Raw genomic sequence first — 10,319 nt, 5'->3', positions numbered from 1 at the left:
GAACAAGATAGACATTGGATGTAGGTTTCCTTCTATCACAGGCAGATGATTACAGCCCCAAATATAATTTTCAGTAGCAGACAAATACTCACAATCTTGCTTAATTCAAACTATTTCTGTTTGTTGTTTTTTTTTTTTACATTATCTTGAACTTTGAGCTGGAGCTTATTTGCCCTGACCCTGACCGTTCTCTCACACGAACCATGGAATCAGACTAATCTCTCAACTATGAATCATGGAAGATTTATTGGAGTTCTAATACATCCATGACTGTAATGACTCAGAAGGTGCTGGACCCAAAGCACAAATTCAGATGCAAAAATCGAGTGTCCAAAACAGCATTTATTTACTCACAAAACAAAAACCAGGCTGCAAAGTAAATACGCTAACTAAACTGAAAGAAAAAAAAATCGAACAAAATACTGGGAAGTTTAAGGCAGGATGGGAGCAGGTCATGTGACTTTACAATATGACGGAGACTAAATGAAAAAGGGCTGAATATAAAAAAGGAGACTGAATGGGAGGCTGATGAGGATGATGAAGGCCAGCTGTGGAAGAGGGTGGGGCGGTTCAGATGAGTGGAATGAGGTGATTGCAGGGCAGGGAGTGGCAGGATCCGCAATGACAGGAGAGTTAGTAAAAAACAAGTAAACTGAGAATAAACAAAAACAGTCCTAAGCAGCAGATCCTGTGACACTAACAGCAACACTAACACCATCATTTTGAATTGTTGGGTATTTTTAATATAAAAGTGAAATAATACGTATGCAGATACCTGGATCAATACTATATTGGTAATATCTGAACAGATGGGGGGGGAAAAAATCCCCAAAACGTACAGTTTGTCAGCATCGTGACACAATAAACCCAAAATTCATGTCCATGTCCACTTGCATGTGAAGACATCAGTGTATGCAAACAACCAATGTAGTATAAATCCATTGTTTTGTTTAAGGTGGTGACACACATTATGGTTATTTAGCAGATCGTACAGTAGACCTGGTTTAAATGTTGAGACTGATCAGAGTCTGTTCTAGTCTGGTTTAAGCTGGGCTGACAGATGGAACATAAAATCATACAGTGTTTTGTGTTTCTAATCATTTGCATGCTGCCCATCATTGGGACTGGGTCCGGTGATTTGCAAACACTGCTTCCACTCAGATCACAAACAGCGGCGGTGTCACCTTTCACGAATGAATGTCACCTGCAAATTGCAGATACATTTTCAAGTCCTGCTGGCCTCTCATGTCCTCATGCATGGATCTCAATGATAGAGCTTGTTTTGGTGAGTGAGTTGCTAAAATGAAATATAGGATTGTTTTAATTATTATTTTGCAGCTTGCCATGTTGAAATTTGGTTTTAAAAAATTGGCCTGACAGTCAACAATACATAGTGGGAGAAAATGTATGTTTTGGGATTCATTGGTAAAAAGGTAAATAGGTGTACCTTCCAATAAAAAGAAACAAGTAACAGAATTAAGATTAAAAAAAGATTAGAGTTTATCCTACATACACAACATAACAGTCTCTTTATTTACTGCTATATGAGCTTCTTTAGCTGTCTGCAGTCACTTCCTGTTATTATTTAAAAAATGAAAAATGCTCTTGTTGACAAGGCCAGATGCACCGTTTGATTAAAGTTTGCTTAATTAAGTTTGTTTCGAAATGGGAACATCTGTAGAGATGATACAGTGCTGCACTGCTCCTGCTTTATAAGGACTTTCTCTTTAGATTGTGTTTTATTGGTTTCTGACAATGTATCTTTTACTCCATCCCTCCCCCACACTTCCCCACAGAAAAACACACACAAAGGCGACGTATTATTCCAGACGTTGTTTCTGTCGGGCCTACAGATCATTATGATTGATCAGTGCAGGCTGGTGTCTTCGGAACATTGAAATCTATACAGAGGAACTGGGAGGGGATCCAGTGGTGCCTGTTTTCAAAGTTATCGCCACATTTGATTTGTCGTGATGTGAAATTGAGGCCTGATTGAACAAAGTTGTCATTTTTTCTTAAAAGTGTCTATATTTTGGTATCATTTAGGCTGCGTTCAGAGCACTTTTTTGTTTTTCATACAATACCTAACAATGGATAACAATTTCTACTAAAATAGCACCAATTTCAAGTCAATTAGTGCACTCAGATGAAACTATACAATTCTCACTACAAGACAAAACCAGGAGTGTGAATTTGAATTGTATTGTTTACCGTCCTAAAAGTATTTTCCACATCATAGGCTTTGAATAAAGAACATTGATTATAATAACTTAAAACAATGAAGCTACTCAACGGGAAGCAGCACTGCACATTATATAAAAGAGAAGTATAATAGAAGAAATGAGCCAAAAAGTGAAATATACCGCCATCATTGTTTGAATGTGTATTTAAAAAGAGCAAACATCAGCTAATTGTTTCAGTTTTCAAAAACAAAGAGGCATATCGATCACAGCGTTTCTGTCTGTGGCTCGTCCCTGATAAAATGGCGTAATGAATGACTGCAGGTGTTGCCTTTTTTTGTAATTAATAGTCTTATAATTGGACAAATTAATGAGCTGGCGGATGAAATATGGGAGCGGACATGTGAGGAAAGCAGTTGTCTCTCAGGAAGAGACCGATCTGAACTTGCATAATGAAGAAAAGTTAACTAAAATCGCCCCCTCCCTCCATCTGCTTCTATTTGACTTGTTCTTCGTGCCCCACCCCTCCAAGTCACTGCAGTTGCTCTTAGCTTAAACAATAAAAGCTGAGATTTCTTATCGCTGTGGTAACCAATTCATGTCTGATCAGAAAGTCTAATTCTTATCTTGTCTCCATTCTGCAGGTTCATGTGAATCTGGGGGTCGACTGATGCAGCCATGGGCAGATCGTTGGATCTTTGAGAGCTGGAACTTTCCTCACCCTCCTCCTCCACCTCTGCGTCATTTTCCTCTTCCCCCTTCTGGTCCTTCTGTTCTTCCTCAACCCTACAGAGCTGGAAATCTCGTCCTCCGAAGCCAGAAACCACCTTTCGACTCGTGATACCTTCTCCCTCCCATCACCCGCAAACCATGACAAGTGTTGTTTCTTGGTTTCTCGGCCAAGCAAGGTGGCCTCTCCCTGTGCTGCTCTTGTATTTCGTCCCCCTGCTGCTGATGGCCAGTCGTAGCCAGGCAGCCCCCTCAGGTCCAGAGTCGGACTCCTGCTCCACTTTAGTTCAGAGCCGCTTCTTTGGCTTCTTCCTGTCGTCGTCAGTGTTCCCCAGCGTGCCTTGTTCCTGGACCCTGCAGAACCCCGATCCACGGCGCTACACCATCTTCATCAAGGTGACCAAACCTACCGAGGACTGCATGCCATCACAGCTACGCACCTTCCAGTACGACTCCTTCTTGGAGACGACGCGCACCTACCTGGGCATGGAGAGCTTCGACGAGGTGGTGAGGCTTTGCGACACCTCTGCGCCGGTTGCCTTCCTGGAAGCCGGGAAACAGTTCCTCCAAATGAGGAAGGGACATCCTCGGGTTGGTGCGGCCATCACAGACGGTGATGGGGATTTCAAAACAGAATACTTAGTTGTGGGGAAGCGTAACCCCAGCATGGCGGCATGTCAGATGCTCTGCCAGTGGCTAGAGGACTGTCTGACCTCCAGCACATCGAACAGGCCCTGTGGCATCATGCAGACGCCATGTACATGCTGGGAGCCTCCGCCACAGCTCAGTGAGGGAAATAGCTGCTACCACAATGGAGTTTACCTAGAAAACTGTTTACCCAGCGTGAAAGAGAGTGGAAAAGATGCAGAGATAAATGGTGAGTAAATAAGCTTTTACGGTTGGTTAACTAAAAAATGTTGTTGCTAAGGGGATTTACAGCATCAACTGCAAAGTGTCCAGAGAGTTCTAAGTGCTGAGATTAACAATTACTTCTGCTTCTCTGTAAAACAATAGGGAGAGGAAAAATGGACTTATGTTAAGTTTTTTTTCCATCTGACCTCCAAAAGGTCTACCACACTCTCAGCAAAATGACAGAGAAATGGCATCTTCGGTTTCAATCAAGCTGGGGAAAATGTGTATGATTTGTGAAAAGTGAGGATAATTGCGTGATATCGGCACAAAAGAAAGTGACGCGCTTTGGCTGAAGTAGAGGGAAGAAAGTGGCAGAGAAAGTAGCAAATGGAAGGTTTAGGGTTTCATCTGATGGAATCTCTCTGACCTTGCAAGGTCTGCACAGTGTTCCATCCCTCTGTGGTCCGGGGAGGGACACTCGATCGGCCTCCGGGAAGCTTCTGGAAACAGAAGAGAATCAAGTGCAGATATTTGATAGCTTTGGGGATGCTCAGAGCAAAGGAGGGGGATGGTGATGTAAAGAAAGACAAGAGAGGGAAATAGAAGGAGAGAGGCAGAAATGCGAAGGGATAAGATCCTGTGGCTTGAAGTTTAATTGTCTGCTGCCTGATCCTGGCTCCCTCTTCCCTTCCCTTCCCTCGGCAGACAGGATGTGGCCTGACATCTCTATCTTGGCTTCGTCAGGGTTATGGCCACAGGAGCGGAACATTTCTCGGCTCCCCTTACTCCCCTTAACCTTTCCACCATTTTTTTCTCCCTCTTTCCTCTGCTTCTATTCAGTCGCTCCCCCTAATCAGCCCGTGGTCTTAATCTCTCGGTCCTCCTCCTCCTCCTCTTCTTTCTTCTGCCACCATTGCCGCCTCCCCATCTTTCTCTCCCAAGGCTGATAGTGGGCTGATACTGAGCCAGTTGTGGGTTGTGGGAAGCCAACCAAGCAGAGAAGATGTTGCGGTGGGTATCTCCAGCCTTATCCTCCTCCAGTCTCCAGAGCGGCTAATATCCCCTCGCCACTCCAACCTCCTCTCTGCTAGTTATCGCATTTATGTAATCCCACTTATGGTGCTTCAACAGTGGGGTGTGGGCTGTTTGTGCCTCAAGTGTGAAAAATAAAGAGAAGAAATATACTTACACATATACATCCACTGTTGGCTTTGGCAGAGATAGAAAGACCTTATACCTTTTTCTTTTTCCTTCTTTGTGCTTAAGCCCACAAGGGTGAATCGTCTCCTGGATGATAATCCCATGTTTAGAGTGGCTACGGAACCCTGTGATGAGCTCAAATGGAGGCACGGCACGGAGTCTGAATATTTGGCCGGATGGGTGACTGGATGGATTGAATTGGTGGATGAAGATAAAGAGTGGCTGGGGAAAACATAATGGATTCTGTGTGGAAATAGGTCGGGGAGCCGGGTGGTTATGGCCTGCTGTGCAGCGAACGGGGGAATGGAGAGGTGATAGTTGTGAGTGATGAATGAAGGGAAAGACAATAGATACAGAGAGGAGAGAGATAGAGCGAGAGAGGAGAATGAAGGAGAGTGAAGAGGCTGACAAGAGCAGAGATGGGGGAGTTGTCGGAGGTGGACCGGACTTGATGAGGATAGATAGTTGTTTCTTGGGTCAGGCTATACGCAGCTGGACCCGTTTGGTCTCAGCGCCCTTAGTAACCAAGGAGTTCATACATTACAGTCAGTCTCCCAGCCTCCTTCACTCCCTGTCTGTAGAGGGAATGAAGGTCCCGCCCAGTAGCAGATGGAGGGGTGAGACCTGCTGTCAACACTCGAGCTGTGCTCGTGTCCAGCTCATAGATACGAGACGAGGAGTTTGGCTCCTTATAGGTGGTGTGGGAGCTTTGCCATGTGCTCACACAGCCCTGTGCACCTAAAGCACAAATGTTAACTGAACATTGAAACAATAACGCTAGAGTCAATGAAAAGAGAAAAGTTATTCTTTTAGCCCTCACATACTGTTTATATTGGACACCCTCGTAGTAAGAATCCCCTCACAAAAAGTGTTTATACCAAATGTTGAACCACAGATGTGTTTAAAAAGCATCAATAGTCAATCTGACTGATCAATAAATGTGATTAAACCTTGATTCATGTTTCAGAGAGCAGAGAGAGTGTATATTTTAGCTTTTACATCACTCATTGTTGGAGAATAAACATCTACTATCACACAATATAATGTCCTATTTTACCTAAGACATGAAAATATAACATAGCAATAATGATGTAAATGTATTTTATGTAAAGTGAAAATAACAAGAACTTTATGGAAGTGTGGGGTTTATTGTATAACCATTAGAGCCATCAGTCTTCACTGCTACATCATAAAAACTACTATCTTATTAAAACTATTAACTATTCATTTACCTAAAACACATGTCAATAGATACGGAGATAAATTGACCCAGAACAGCCTCAATGGACAAAAATGTGTAGCACCTTTACAAAAGTAGAACATTTTAAAACATTTTCATTTCTGTGCATTTTGGACCACTTTAGAAAATGTCATCAAATTTCAGAGTAAAAGACATTTGGGGTGTTTTTACAGCTGTCAAATGTCAAAATGGGTCAAATTTGTCCTGAACAGTATTTGATAGATAATCATAGTGAGTTGCCATTTTGTTTCATTCAGCCTGGTGCAATGGTAATATTAGCCAATTTCTGACCACAGTATATCTAGGTATATGTCACTATTGGACAACCATGATTTAACTTCAGTGTCAATGTCCAGTGCCACTGCAGGAAGCAGTGGGCCCTTCAAGTAATGAGGCGAGCAGTTAAAAGGTGTAGAAGTTGAGGTGTGGAATGGGAATGAAGCGTCTGACTTTCATCTATGTGAGAGATTGGAGTTTCTGTTCTGTCTCAGTTTTACAATGAATGTTCCTTTTTATTAAATGTAAATCTTTTCCAAACTTTAACCATGTGTTTGACGGCCTAAACTTGTATAGTTTATTTTATATCATCCCTAAAATGTAACCATCCATAATTGTGATGCAAAAATGATATAGGATATTGCAGAGAGCAGGAATTAGCATCTGACTCAAAAATCAATGAGGTAGAACGCTATTGAAGTTTTTGTAGACCTGTCTAATATCAATGTTTGTATCTTGCAATTGGGTTTTCTGTATGTGGTTTTAGTTTGTGGTGACCAATCAGTAGCAAGTCATTGTCATTGCGAGGAACAGATACCTTAATATCTTTCTTGATGATTAAAGGAATGACTGTTTAAGAGGTCGAGACATAGACAAAGAGTTTTCTTCAAACAACAATTCATGCAACCAAACTATTTATAACTAGGCTACAATCAGAAAAGGTTATTCATGTCACACTGTGGTTGCTGTGAATATTGCCACAATCTGTCATGCTCTTGACATGTTCTTTCAGTTCCGGACATGATTAATCAATAATCTATTAATCACTGCAGAGAAGTTGATTGTTCAAGGAAATATCCACCAGGACGGTGCAAAGATGGAGTGCCAGTATTTGTGCAGTAAATTCGGTTGTTACCCAGCGACTGTGTTTGACCTCTATGCTATGGCAGATATGATACAGCTTGATTATCTGCTTTACTACATCAATAACTTCATCAATAGAAAGCTCTTAACCTGTATTGATTCTAATGTGACCTTTTGATCAAATTTGAAGGATGAAATGCAGTTTTTAATCAATACCTCTCTGGTTTTGGTTGAGTGTCTGTGAATAGGAATTTCATCTAGTCTAATTTCACAGTATATTTGCAATGAGAGCAAGATTGTAATTTTTGCTGTAATATCATAATTAAAGCCAATGAGCAAAAATATGTGATTTATATATCCATACCTCACTGTGTGAATGTAGCTACTGTGCTCTGTGAGAGATATTTAACCTTTGCATTGAGAGGACTGTGACATCAGGGCTATTTTTGGAACGTTCTGACATTCAAATGGTGAAAGTTAAAGGTTCAGGGACAAAATATCGGATGTGGACAGCTTCAGTCCAGAAATATCTTCCTTAAAATCCATTTTTGGTGAGGCCTCGTGCATGTGTGTGGATGTATTTGTGTCACGACGTGTGGCACGGAGCAGGAGAGGTTTCATTTGTTAGCCCTCAGTGGACAGCGTAGGAGACAGTGAGTGATTAAAGGATGGATCAGAGAGATGGAGAAAATGAGAAGGCGTATGACTCAATTTAAACACAAGTGACACGATTGTGATAGGTTTGAGATAAGGAAAGAAGTGATCAAAAAAAAAAAGTGCACTGAAGGTGAAGAGGGAAGATACACTTCGCCCAAAATGCCATTGGGCCATTTTGGGTTAGACCTTGGTTGCACTCCATGCACTTCAGCTTTGCTGTTATTTTCAAGTGTGAAATATTAAATAAAGCAGAAAATCTTCAGAAAATAACCAAACAAGGACACAGTGTCGCAGACTGAGAGCACTCTGCATGGTGACACAGAGAGGTGGTGTCACCTAACACCAAAAAAGGTCTTAGGAATGAAAATTTGCTTTGCTCTCTGGAATGTTATGAGACATCTGAATAGAGTGAATTGAAACCCCCAAATTCTCCAATTTCTGAGTATTTTCATGTCTAGACTGAATATGTCAAATTATCGACATACCCTTACCCCTTTCAAAACCAAGAAATACACCTTTCTTCTGCCTGAATGTGTCAACTGCTGTACGCATTGCAGTCATCACCTCTCCTGCGACTTATTGTTCACTGGTCAATTTTTTAATGGAACATTAATGCAGTCCTCATTAACTCTGAAAATCAGGAAAAATGTGTGTTCAGTTGATCAGTCACTGCAATGTAGGAGCTGATTGTGAAAAGGTTTTCCTCAGGTATTTACAATCTGAAATGTCTGACTTAGACCACAAAACAACAAAGTCTCAAAAGCATCAAGGGTTCTTTTGGGGAGGAGAGGTTCCGTCTGCCTCCTTTCCAAATTCTCTGAAGGATCTAACTCTGCTGGGTATGTCTTTTGGAGGATCCAATCCTTAATTTAGACGCAGCTGAAATCTTGTGATAGGCTGTCCTGGGATGTACAGTACCCTGCCTCTGGCCCAGTGCATGCAGGGATAGGATCCAATATAAGCAGATGTACAAAATAGAGGGTTCAAGTCTTGCTGATAGCTCTATCGAAACTGGTTTTCTACAGTTCCTGATGCTTTAAGAAACAAAGATAATCTTGTCAACCCTGCCTTCGAAAAGATCTGCCACTCACCACATAGTATAATAAATCTTTTTTCTCTCATAATGTTGGAACTGGAGAAATATACAGTATTTTTTCTCCCCTTCTGAAGTTTCTTTCTGTTGCTCGCAGTTTTCTAAAAAATCCTGATTGCAGGCTGAAATTGGTTTGTCAAACTTATGGCAGGGATAGCTACGCAGCTGTCAACACGCTACGACTACCAGGCGTGTGCGTTGCAAAGGTTCCTGTCATGCAGAGCTGTGTGCCACATCCAGTCAAGAAGCAACAATGAAAACTAATATGAGTTTTTGTTTTCACCCCTGGCCCAACTGCTTTGTTATTTACTGTTCTGACATGTAGAGCCTGTTGATAATTACACAGCATGGACCAATGCCACATCCTGCAGCATATGCCAGAGATGGGCCTTTATAAAAATACAAACAACTCGACAGCAAATTAAACATATGCAACACAACAGAGTACAAAGAGTAATAGAATGGACCTTTTTCAAAGTAGACATTGTGACATGCCAGAGCAGGAAAAGAACATGGAAAAGAATAATGATGGTAGTGTTTTTCCATGGTCATGACCCTGGTGTAGTAAAGCATGCAGGGTTCACCAGTACAGCTTGCTTGGATACTTGTAGCTGAGCAATTGTTAATTTCATCAGTGTCACCTGAGCTTTTCCTGTCACCACTGTCACAACGAGAAAGGGAAAGAACCCAATTGCAATCATGCACACAGGAACAGCCCATTGAGTTTATTGGTAAAAATAATATTTTTATAGTAAAGGCACCAAGGTAAAACAAAAGGATCCAGACAATGAAGGAAAAAGTAAAAGGATACAGGCACTCTGAAAGATTCAGGTTCTTCAAATGACACTCAAAGGTACAAAAGGGAAAGGGTTGGAGAGCTAGTAGAGAATGAAGGACTGATGGCATAATGAGAGGCAGGTGTGTTGAGGGCGGTTTGGGTGAGAGAGCAGCTGAACAGGTGCATGTGGGAGTCAGGTGATTGGAACAGGTGGAAAATTCTGAAGGTGTCTGTTGGTCAGGTGTTGAATGGCAAGGACCAAAGAGATGGTGAAGTGAGTGTGGTTTAAGGGAGAGAGTCAGAATCGACAAAACCAACAGGACTGAGGCAGTTAGTGTGACAATGACAAATCAAAAGATCTATAAAGATACCATTAAAACAAACTGACACACTGATCATTCATGACTACATATTGAATTTTAAATGACCCCATCTCTGAACCCTTTTTAGGTCCAAATGTTGATCCCAAATTTGGAAAATGAAGGATTTAACACGATGATTGAAGCTGAA

General features: G+C 41.6%; 1 protein-coding gene across 1 annotated transcript in view; it reads left to right on the top strand.

Annotated features, from left to right (window-relative positions):
- Window positions 1–3,050: 3,050 nt before the first annotated feature.
- Window positions 3,051–10,319, top strand: part of adgrb1a (adhesion G protein-coupled receptor B1a) — a 118,292-nt gene continuing 111,023 nt past the window's right edge. Inside the window, exon 1 of the mRNA XM_062422291.1 lies at window positions 3,051–3,786. Coding sequence (XP_062278275.1) covers window positions 3,051–3,786 — 736 coding nt within the window. The remainder of the gene's footprint in view (window positions 3,787–10,319) is intronic.

This window comes from Scomber scombrus, chromosome 7 (assembly GCF_963691925.1).
Source record: "Scomber scombrus chromosome 7, fScoSco1.1, whole genome shotgun sequence".
In the NCBI taxonomy this organism is placed as follows: domain Eukaryota; kingdom Metazoa; phylum Chordata; class Actinopteri; order Scombriformes; family Scombridae; genus Scomber; species Scomber scombrus.
The sequence above is the reverse complement of the archived record's forward strand: the minus strand, read 5'-3'. Positions and strand labels throughout refer to the sequence as shown.